At 40.3% G+C, this 12,210-nt stretch overlaps 1 protein-coding gene across 12 annotated transcripts in view; it reads right to left on the bottom strand.

Moving 5' to 3' along the window:
• ofcc1 (orofacial cleft 1 candidate 1) overlaps window positions 1-12,210 on the bottom strand; it is a 341,671-nt gene that overhangs the window by 205,539 nt on the left and 123,922 nt on the right. For all 12 annotated transcript variants that reach the window (XR_011352133.1, XM_069920841.1, XM_069920839.1 and 9 more), the window contains 2 exons: window positions 4,768-5,031; window positions 202-433 (listed from right to left, as the gene is read on the bottom strand). Coding sequence is in view for 11 of the 12 variants with exons in the window: in XM_069920841.1 (XP_069776942.1) it covers window positions 202-433; window positions 4,768-5,031 (496 nt within the window). In the remaining variant the exon portion in view is untranslated. The remainder of the gene's footprint in view (window positions 1-201; window positions 434-4,767; window positions 5,032-12,210) is intronic.

Below are 12,210 nucleotides of genomic sequence, written 5' to 3'. Positions count from 1 at the left end.
GAATAATGAACAATTCCAAATGAAATAATGGAGGTAGCATTTTATTGGATGGGTGGAAAGAAGGTCCAGAAATATAATTCATCATGTTCCAATGCACACATCCTGCATCACTTTATTTGTAAGGCCACAGTTAAAGGGACAGTACCCACGATAAGTTCTTCGAGGATGAATTTGACCTTTAAATCAGGCAAAGTTACTTACCTTCTGCTGGAACTGAAGGCCTGCTGCATTTAGGCTTCAGGTGGTGATATCCACAATCAGTCTGTTGAATCCAGGCTACCTTCAGAGGAGGGATGTTTTCCACAGGGTTCTCAGCAGTTCCTGTTTTCCCACTGGTGTAAGAGCATTGAGGTGGACTGAGCAGTTGTGGAGGAAGCTGCAGCTCCACTGCACGTGTCTCGTGTCCCACAAGAGACTTGGGGAGCTTTATCATCTGTGAGAGAATTCCAAATACAGTAAAATTCCCATTATCCAGCAACCTATCAACCTGAAACTCAAACAACCAGCAAAAATAAAATCAAGGAAATAAATATTTTTAAAGAATAAGAATAAATAAGTTTTAAATAAAAGTTTAAAGTTTAAAATTGTATAAGTCCTCCAAAGCAACACACAACCGTTCAGCCAGCGGAGCGTCCTGGTTGTGCCCCACCTGTCTGAATAAAGTTTGAATAAAATTGTATTTGAATAAAATGCCAGTGTCCAGGATGAAGAGCTGGCTGATGCCATTTGCCATTCAGACAATTCTCCTAAAGTGTCACCTTATCCCTGCCTGGTAAGAGTCTTTGTCTTTATTAGTATATTATTAAGTATATCAGTAAAGCTTTATCTGTAAACTTGTGGAAGGGGAGGCTAATTATGACAATGGCACGGTTAGTGAGGCAGCTAGTGCAACGCTGTTACAGTATTCGTGAATGGGATTTGAATTTAAAGGAAGGTGCACCGTGAACCTGACCAGGACACTTGTGTGGAGGTGAGTCAGGTTGTTAGTGCAAAGAAGGTGTGCTGAGAACCTGATTTGGGCACTTCCATGAAGATGAGTTGGGTTGTCAGCACAAGGAAGGTGTTACCATTAACAAGATGGGGAAGGACTACAGTCTAGCGTCTGGCTATTCTCTACATTGAGCGGCTGGGCCCTGTGTAATGGCCTCTCAAATGCCTCACAGATGTATTGTTTCAGGATGTCAGATTTATTATCCAAGTTCATACATGATATCACATACAATCCTGAGATTCTTTTTCCTGGGGATGAGGCAAAATTACCACTTATTGACTGTGCAAAAAAAACTGTACACAACATACATGTTAACAAATAAAAAAGTAAACAAACTGAATAGCAATACAGAGAGAAAAAAAATTCAATAAAGTGCAAAAGTAAGAGTCCTTAAATGAGTCTCTGATTGAGTTTGTTGTTGAGGAGTCAGATGGAGTAGGGGTAGCAGCTGTTCCTGAACCTGGTGGTGTGAGTCTTGTGGCACCTCTACCTCTTTCCTGACGGTAGCAGCAAGAACAGAGGACATCTTTTGCAGGGCTTTACACTAGGGTGTATTGTTGTTCACATACGAGTCCATGATGCAGCCAGTCAGCACACTTTCCACCGCACCTCTGTACAAATTTGCCAGGGTTTCCGGTATCATACCAAACCTCCACAAACTCCTGAGGAAGTTGAGGCACCGACATGCTTTCTTCGTGAATCCATTGGTGTGTTGGGTCCAGGACAGATCATCCGAGATGGTGACTCCCAAGAACGTGCATTTGCTCACCCTCTCCACCTTCTGATTCTCTCAATGATCACTGGATCGTACATATCTGGTTTTCCCTTGACAAAGTCAACAATCAACTCTACTGTCAACCCTAAAATGCAAGCTCTGGGTATACTATTGCCACATGGTTCCACTGTATAAATCCATGCAGGCAACCTTTATCAGGATGAAAGCTACAAACTAGCTTTTAGCGTGTCTGCTTCATCACTGATAAATAGAGGGTAATACATTATGTTAATTTGATTTCTTATTATTAAAATCTTTAATCTTCCCAGCATATAAAATTGATAGATTATATTTTTGCTTCAGTGATAATTATCTAGCCAGGGCTAACTTTCACATCTCTTGTGTAAGGCTCATGTATTAAATGTATTTGTATTGATTTGGCGAGTGTCACTTGTGTTTTTATATGATAATCATCACAGTTGGGTTGGATCTTGATAGCAGAATGGTTTAGAATTCTGTTTTTTCACCTTTGTAATTTAGGTTTCAATTTGTTTCTGTCCAATAGATTTCAAGGGCTAAAGGTAAATGAACTGAATGCAGGATCAAACTCCACACAACACACATTGTTAAAATAGAGTGCAGGTCATTGTTAAATTAGAGCAAAAGTGTTGAAATGGGATAAAAATGGAAGGGAAGAGAACATCTTATAAACTAGTGCAATATATGCAACTATTTGTATTTTGGTAAGACCTCTATGCTGTGGTTCATGAAATAAAATGGTCAATCTGATCTCTGCCCTATTCATGTCAAACTGGTCCCTCCATTCTCAATGACCATCACTCCAGTCCTACTGTCCATCCCTCCACCCTCACAGTCCATCCCTACTCCACTGCTGTCCATCACTCCCTCTGACAGCCCATCCCTACTCCTCTGCTATCACTCCATCTGCAGTCCATCCCTTCTCCACTGTCTATCACTCTCTCCACAGTTCATCCCCACTCCACTGCTGTCTATCACTCCCTCCGCAGTCCATCCCTCTCCACTGCTGTCCATCACTCCCTCCGCTGTCCATCCCCGCTCCACTGCTGTCTATCACTCCCTCCGCAATCCATCCCTGCTCCACTGCTGTCTATCACTGACTCCGCAGTCCATCCCTGCTCCACCGCTATCTATCACTCCCCCCGTAGTCCATCCCTACTCCACCGCTATCTTTCCCCCACAGTCCATCCTCCCTACTGTCCATCCCTCCTCCTGCTGCCGTCCATCTCTCCACTCTCACTGTCCATCCCTCCTGCCCACTCTCCATCCTATCACACTCATTATCTATCTCTGCTTCCCACTGTCCATTCCTCCACTTCCCTCATCCATCCATTTCCACTGTCTAACCAAGTTAGCACCTGCATACACATGGTCCAGACCAGTCCTCCACTCCCACTGTTGGACCCTCCACTCCAACCCCTTTCATTCTATGCCGTTTGGTGTCCAACCAGTTTGTCATAGGAAATAGCACATCACTTCTCTCTATAACAGAATCCTTCCAAGTTTTGTACTCTCTTAATTCTCTTCTTCAGTCTCCCCGTGGCATTCATCACTGGTACTATCCTGACAAGAATCACAACACAACTTCATCTGGATTCTTAGTGAAGTGAAATTGTAATCTGAATCTACTCACCTACCTCAACCTCAGACTGCAACATATGCTCACACAAAAAGCCCATTTGTGTTCCCAGTTTATTATGATGCCCCTACATTTTACCACCCACCAAAACAGTCAGTGGAACATCAGATGGTGAAGCAAATGTTAACCAGATCGTGCCTCATCTAGGAACAGAAAAAAATCTGCTGCCTTCAAATAATAGTCACCTGCCAATGTGGCAAAGATATATAATTTTATGAAAATCATTTTTATAAATGCAGAACTCACTGGGATGTTAAAAACAGAATCAATCAGTGCCTTCAAGTGGCAGACAGCTGATAAAAAAATAATTTGCTGGCCTACTGGGAAGGAGATGAGGGAGGATGGGATTACACTTTCAAGGGCAGTCATGGACAGTGGGATGAATGGCCTCTTTCTTGTTTGCAAAATTCAGTGATTGGGATTTGCACAGCAGAACTCGCTAAACACAGATCTCACTCATTGTGGTTCAGGCCTCGACACGTCTCTCCTCACAACACCAAAGAATTCCTAGTGGAATGCAGCTCTCCCCCCTGTTCTCATCCCTCCTTTCTGGCAAATTGTATGACAAAGCAAAGGAATATCAGCTCCTTCATCTTCATCTTAATCTGAAGGTGCCAGAATCCTGAGAAAGCAGTGTCTGTAGGTCCAAGTTTGATCTCCCAAATTGTATGACAAAGCAAAGGAATATCAGCTCCTTCATCTTCATCTTAATCTGAAGGTGCCAGAATCCTGAGAAAGCAGTGTCTGTGGGTCTAAGTTTGATCTCCCAGTAACCAACCATTTCAATTCCCTTCACCAGTCCCACACTCTGTCGTCAGCCTCATCCATTTCCAGCTTGTAGCCAATCATAATCTTGAAAAACATCACATCATATTTTTCATAGATAGCTTCAAGGATCATTGAATTTTCCAACTTTAGGTAAACCCCACCTCTGTCTAGTTCCACCATAATTTTCTCCTTTTAACTTCTGCTGCTCTTACTTTTCTCTCTAACCTTCACCCCTCCCTGTGGTCTCCACTTCTCCCTCCTTCTGTTCAATACTCTGTGCCCTCTTAACCTCTCCCCAGCTTCACTCCCCCCACCCTTTATATAGTTGATATCTCCCCTTCCCGACTAGAAACAATGACTGACCATTTTACTCAAAGATGCGGTCTAACCTGCTGACTTCCTCCAACAGCCTACTGCTCATATCAACACAGCTTCAACAGAACTTTAAACACACTAAGTACCAAATTACATGAGAAATGAAAGTGAAATGTTAGAATAATTGCCAAGGCATGAATGGTGACTGAAGCTTTGCTGGCTGGACATGCAAAGGTGACAGTGCTTGGTTTCACTTATTTACAGCTTTACATCATAATTACCATTTTCACAACACTGTACCTGAAAATAGAGGTTGCAGAGCCAGTGATCAATATCGGATGAGATAATATCTTCAATTTTTCTGAATTCATCTATTTTAACATCCTGGTGGCCTCTTAAAAGGGGACATTTATATTTTCCTTCCAAAATCTTCAACTTTCCATCACAGATGGGAAATGCACCCCACGCTACGACCTGGTCAATGCTACTATTAATCCCGTGCAGTAGAAAGAGTTCAAAGATTAATGCCATTCCTGGCTTGACATCATTCACGGAAGGTAGCACCTAGTGAGAGAGATAAACATGATGTAATTTAGACTGAAATTTACATTGAACTTGTTTTCACAGACTCACACTGATGATGTTGAGCTGACCCATGTAAGCCCACACCATAACAATCTCACCCTTCCCTCCTTCATTTTTATTACATCCATGTCAGCTTCAACCACGACCCCTGGCAATGCATTTCCAGACACGCCACTCTCTGCATTAAAAAAAAAACTACCTCTGGAAGAATAATATGGTTTACAAAGGTGAAATCAAACAGCTGCTTTAAGGAGTTTACAGGAACCAAGACAGAATATAAACAGGGAACCAGGAGAGTCAAAAGGTGCCATGAAATGTCCTTGGCAAAGAGAATCCCATGGCATGTTAAGCATACATTAAAAATGGAAGGGTAAATCGAGAGATAAAGGAGGTCACAAGAAAATGTATTGCCATAACTTGGAAGTCTGATACAGATTTGGGTATAGAAAGATGGCATGCGGAAATTCAGAGTTGTATGCCACTTGAAAAATTTAATTATAACTTAAGAGATAAATCTATATATTTTGGAGCATATGGTTCCCCTATTACAAAGTGGGGGTGTGAATATTTAAATGAAGCTCTGAGATTCCCTTCACCTTAAGGTCTCAGTATATTAAAAGAAACCTTAAAATAATAAAAAAAACTCCTGTTGAGGGTTTTTTATTTCTTTTAGCAAGGGGTTAGAGGGGGGAGGGGGATATGGGGGTGATTTCTTGATTTTTTTTTTTCTTTTTATATATGCCACGTATTTGGATCTGATTTGTTATATCATCAATTATGTGAATTTTTTTGTGGTTTTAAATATATAATTTTTTTTAAAGGATAAAAGAGGTCATTTCTGCCTAAAGCCAGTGGAAGTGGGTGAGCTCAGAAATAAGTACTTTGCATTGGTATTCACCAAAGGTAAAGGGCATGGAAGACAGCAGGATTTGGGAAGGGTACACTTATAATCTAGGGTACGTTGTTTTAAAAGAGGAAGTGTTTAGTCCCTTGAAGAACATAAAGATGGATAAATCCCAGGGGTTGATGGGACCTATTGTATGTAATTGAGAGACGCAAGAAAGGAGATTTGCCATGACAGTATCCACAGGTGAGGTGTGGAGTTCCTAGATGTCTGGAGAAAAGCCAGTGTCTGTTTAAGAAGGAGTGCAAAGAGAGAGAAAAAAAAAACAGGAAATTGCAAGTCAGTGAGCCTTACATCAGAGTTTGGGAAATTACTGGAGATGTACCTTGGGGATATGTTCTATTTGCATCTAGAAAAGCAGAGACTTATTAGAGATAGTTAGCATGGTTTTGTAAGAGGGGAGTTTTCATAAACTCAAAGGCTTCATCTTTTGTCCAAATTAACACCGTTTCAATACCCAGGAAATAAACATGGCATTTTAATTCTAAGCATCACTTTCCTTTACTGTATTTAATGTAAACTATCCAGTGAAGGGAAGGAAACATAAGAAGCAACAAAAATATCTGTTCTCCTCTTTTCTATCACACAGAAGACAGACTAGCCTGAAAGCCTGAAACTTCCAAATTTAAGGACAGTTTGTTTCCTGCTGTTATCCGAGCCTTAAATGGACCTCTCATTAGCAAAATATTATGCCCTTTCTCTAAACCCTGCAACTTTTGACTTACTGTAACATGACATCCTGCACTTTGTCTATTTCACTATTCAAATGTGGGCTGACTTATCTGGATAAGACACAAAATAAAGCTTTTCACTGTATCTCAGTACATATGGCAATAATACATTCAATACTTCGATGTACATATTAAACAAAGCAAGAATTCAGATGTTACCTGCTTAACTAACATGCTCCTAATCAGATTAGTATAATGCAATAGAACATTCTACAGGGACATTCTGTGAGTGAGGATGTAACAAGCTGTCAGTAAATCTGTTCCTTGTGTTTGCTTATACAACAGAGTAATAAATAGATTAAAACTGAGCTGCTGTTTTCAAACAAGTGATTGGTGGTTGTTAAGGTGTGTAGTAATTTCTCTGCAGCAGAGTTGGTGGGAGGAATTTGTATGTGCTTATTGTTTGTGAGACCAATCATGGTCCAGAATTCAGTGAAAAAATGCCCGTGTCCACTACATATTGTCACAACTTAAATACCTTTTCAAACATTGTGATAATTATATGCTAATCAAGGTGAATCATTAAAAGTATGCACTTTTATTCTCCAAATTATGAATCATCCACGGAGATTTATTTAAATATTGTAACAAAGACTCATTTCAGCCTTATTTCCCCTGCCTTTTGTTTATTTCTATTTTGCAATCTTTCTTTGCCCTCTCTATTTTTTTCTCTCCATTCCTAACCTGATGCTGAATCCATTCATTCCTAATTCAATATCTGGATCACTTCTCTGTCTTTGAAATTCAATCCCCATGTGAGGCAAATCTTAAATCTCATGGTGAACAGGTTTTGCCAAGGAATCCAGCCCACTGTGTCATTATCATCTTACACTTTCCACAACTTACAGGGGAACATTTTTTAAAACCTAAATGTGTCCAAATTTGTTGAAGTAAGGACATCAGCTTCAAGATATCAAGACATTACCTTATTGGATGTCTGCAATTTTGTTATCACTTTGATATATCAAGGTGGATTCATGTCAATATCTTGACATTAATCCAATAGAGATTTCCTGACTCATTCAGAACACCTCTGAAAGTAGCATAATGAAAATTAAACTGGCTGTGTCATCCACGACATCCTGCATTGAATGATTCCGTGAGCATTCACTTGGAAACATAGAAACACAACCACCTCCAGGTTCTTTACACCTCATGCTCTTTCTTCATCCAGGCTAGGTCAAAAAATGCATACGCTTTCGAAACAACAGTTTCACAACTACTGTAGAAGTTCAGAAGAGCTATTCACTGCCAAGGGAAAATATGCGTGGGCCATAACTCTTGGTGGTGACACCCATATCCTAAGAATTTTGAGTGTTAAAGTGTCACAGGGTTTGATCGCTTGGGAACATGCCCCTCTGCCCAACTCATGTTTGCCAATAGTTAGTCTCATTTTCCTTATCCCTCTTAACCTTTATTTTCCATATTCCTGTCTAAATGTATTTTGTGTTCTAATTGTGCCTGGGTCAATTTGGCCATTCCCTCCAGATACCCACACCCTCTATGTGAAAAGGTAGGACCTTAGGACCTATTCAAATCTTTCCCCTCGCTCCTTAAATCTAAGTTCTCCAACCCTGGGAATAGACTATGACTATTATCTATGCCAGTCATAAATTTATAAACATCTCTAAGGTCTCCCCTCAGCATCCTATGGCCTAGGAAAGAAAAGTCCCCACCTATCCAGCCTCTCCTTAGAATTCAACCCCATCATTCACTCTAACATTCTTGCAAATCTTTTCTTCACCCATTCAAGCTTAATGGCATCATCCCTAGAGCTGGGTGACCAGAACTGTGCATTATACTTTTAAGTGTGATCTCATCAACTCTTCTGCTCCTGTACTCAGTGCCCTGACCAATGAAGGCAAGTATTTTGATGAAACTACAGTCATCCTGACAAGAGGGAAGTAGTCCATTCATGATGCATGCCTCCTCGATGGTTGGAAAATCTTGGCAGTGTCAGAAAGTGAAACACACACCAAATGACACCTAACCTCTGACCTTCCCTTGTGACCACAGTATTCATTTGGCTGGTCCAGCTAAGTTTCTGCTCAGTGGTAATACACAGGATAGTAAAGATAAGGGACCATAAATGGAGTTTTGTTGATCAACAAGGGTGGTGGATTGGCTCGCTCTTGCTGGAGATGGTCACTCTCTAGTATTTTGGTGACACAAATATTACCTGCCATTTATTACCGCTCCAAAATATATTGGCTCATCCTTGTCAGAAATATGTTTGCATAATTGACGTAAACTCTAAAATCAACCACAAGAAAGTATCACAGTCACCTTGCCATGGAAATCCTCAACTTAATTCCTCAGGACATATTAATCCTGCTCTGTTGCAACAATTTTCCAAAAGTTCATTCGGTTAAGAAGTATCAGCCTAACAAATACAGACAAGGAAATGAACAATATTCATTGATAGTTGTCAAGTGGCATTAGGCAACTGGAGTACTATAAATCAAATATAAAAAACATTACTTTTTTCATACATTGCCTTTTACTAAAAAAATACTATTTATAAACCAACAAGACTTGTTTATTCCTTGATCTGATACATTACAGCCTTGTCTACAGTACATTTGTGCTGTATGTGATTGGGGAAACTTGTGAAGTACTGTTGAGAAATCTGCAGAAATGACATTACATATTTCACTGCATTTGTATTTCATTTTATTCATAATAAAAAATATCATGCCCTTACAATAATGAATAATAGGTCCTGAGTGATTTATAGACAAGGATTAAATGTCAAGTTTTGAAAAGTTGCTGTTTAAATCACGATAGACCCCCTAGGGTGAATCACGTGAGGTATCCAAATACAATACCTGTGTAATCCTCTCCATTTGCACAGATTCTGCATTTAAATATAAAATTATTTTCAATTATGATGGAGTTTTTTTTAATTATGCAGCAGTATGTATTTGTAATGTCAAAGTGTGGTAAAAATTAACAAGCTTAAATAAAATAATTGAAGTGAACATTCCAAAATATGAGTTTGGAGATGATACCTAGTGGTTTTAAAATTGCATGGACCATGTACCCAGTTCCCCACTCAGCAATTACGTTCATGGATCCACATTTGCCGCTGATCCCTCAAATTACTTCATCTCGTACTCTAGGTTATCCATCTATTCCATTGTCCCTCATCCAGTTTCCTTGCAAGTTCGGTTTGAAATACAACACTTGCATGAATTTGATGGACTCGAGGAATAAGCATGTATTACTCATCCCATAGTCTGCATCCTGGATGGCTTCCATTTCAGAGGACAACAAAGATTGAGCCAATCTTTGTTGATATCAACAAATCAATACCAACAACCTCCACTGTGCAGATGAAGTAAATTAGTATCTACCATCAACACAGAGCTCAAAAGACTTGGCCGAAGTTTAAACAAAAAGAAAACTGAAGTAATGGCAATATCGAAGAAACCTGATTATCAAAATTGTATGATCAGATTGGGAAATTAAATCCTGAAAAAAGTTCACAATTTCAAGTACTTTGGATCATTGGTAACATATGAGGGCAAATGCGAAATGGACACTAAATCAAGAATAGCAATGGCAAGAACAACATTTAAAGAAATAAGAAATATCCTAACAAACAAGAAAATAGGAATTGACATCTGCCTTAGAACTCTCAGCTGCTACATACTTCCCACATTGATATCTGGCTGCAAGTTATGGACCATCACAAATGCAATGGAAAAAAAGAATCAATGGAGCAGAGATGAGGTTTCTCAGAAGAATCCTTCTTCTTTGGCTTGGCTTCGCGGACGAAGATTTATGGAGGGGTAAATGTCCACGTCAGCTGCAGGCTCGTTTGTGGCTGACAAGTCCTACACATATCATATACGGACAGGATAAAGAACAAAAGTTTTACAAAGAACAGAAATAGAACTTAAGTTACTTAAAAGAATCAGAAAACAGCAATCAAAATTTTTTGGTCACATCATGTGAAGAGATACATTAGAACATTTAGCTACAAATGGACGGAAAAAGAAGCAGAGCCAGACAGAATGAAAATGATAGATGGATTAACATCATGGTTAGAAACAGGGGAGGCAATGATGACAAATCGGAGGATCAGAAACCATAATGGATTGAGAGACATGATCACCCGTGTCGAACAGCAAGGCACTTGAATGAACATTACTGAGGGTTCAGAATCATATGTGGCCAGACCAAATGAAGACTGTTGTTTCTCTTTGCTAAAATACAATTGTGAAGTTGATATAACAATCCAATAGTTTCACAATTGCTCTCTTAAATAATACCTTTTAACTTTTTTAATTAGCTGTGCTTATTTTTTTTTTTTACAGCCGCTGCAGTAAGATCTGCATATGAGCATCTTGATCAATGGCAATACTTGTCCAGCAACATGATCAATTAAGATGCACCTGAACATAGTCCAGCCTGGAAATGTTATTGCATGGCTTGTTTCTTCAGGGAACGTGATCCAAAAATGATGCAACCTGGAGTAAACCTTGTTAATGATCACTTCCAGGTGAAATATTACACTATTAGCAAAACTATTTGAGCCACCATCCATCAGGATCCATTCTATCTCATCTGACATGTTCACTGCATCAGACAACATCTCATAACACCAAATGTTCAAAAGGAAATTGGTCTTTCTGCTATAATCTGGAGCTGCACGCTCCAGAAAACCAGTCAGTAAAAAACCAACAAGCAACATAACTTGATTTATAATTACAAGGCTGTTTTCTTTGGCTTGGCTTCGCGGATGAAGATTTATGGAGGGGTAATGTCCACGTCAGCTGCAGGCTCGTTGGTGACTGACAAGTCCGATGTGGGACAGGCAGGCACGGTTGCAGCGGTTGCAAGGGAAAATTGGTTGATTGGGGTTGGGTGTTGGGTTTTTCCTCCTTCGTCTTTTGTCAGTGAGGTGGGCTCTGAGGACTTCTTCAAAGGAGGTTGCAGCCTGCCGAACTGTGAGGCGACAAGATGCACGATTGGAGGCGATATCAGCCCACTGGCGGTGGTCAATGTGGCAGGCACCAAGAGATTTCTTAAGCAGTCCTTGTACCTCTTCTTTGGTGCACCTCTGTCTCGGTGGCCAGTGGAAAGCTCGCCATAGAACACGATCTTGGGAAGGCGATGGTCCTCCATTCTGGAGACGTGACCCACCCAGCGCAGTTGGGTCTTCAGCAGCGTGGATTCGATGCTTGCGGATTCTGCCAGCTCGAGTACTTCGATGTTGGTGATGAAGTCATTCCAATGAATGTTGAGGATGGAGCGGAAACAGTGCTGATGGAAGCGTTCTAGGAGCCGTAGGTGATGCCGGTAGAGGACTGTTTTAAAGAGCTGCTTAAATCACAAATTAGCTCCAAAGCTCACTGGACATGTTTGAATAGCACCGAAATTGCTCAAAATTTGGGGCAAGGCTACCAAAATGTACCTCTGGGAAAGTTTAACTGCTGAGCTTTGAGTTGAATTGGTTCCTTCCATACACAGGAGGAGGAATGGCCCTCCTCAGCATGGTGAGATGCTGCATTCGAG

Source organism: Narcine bancroftii, chromosome 2 (assembly GCF_036971445.1).
Source record: "Narcine bancroftii isolate sNarBan1 chromosome 2, sNarBan1.hap1, whole genome shotgun sequence".
NCBI lineage: Eukaryota > Metazoa > Chordata > Chondrichthyes > Torpediniformes > Narcinidae > Narcine > Narcine bancroftii.
This window is presented reverse-complemented; position numbering and strand designations above follow the sequence as displayed.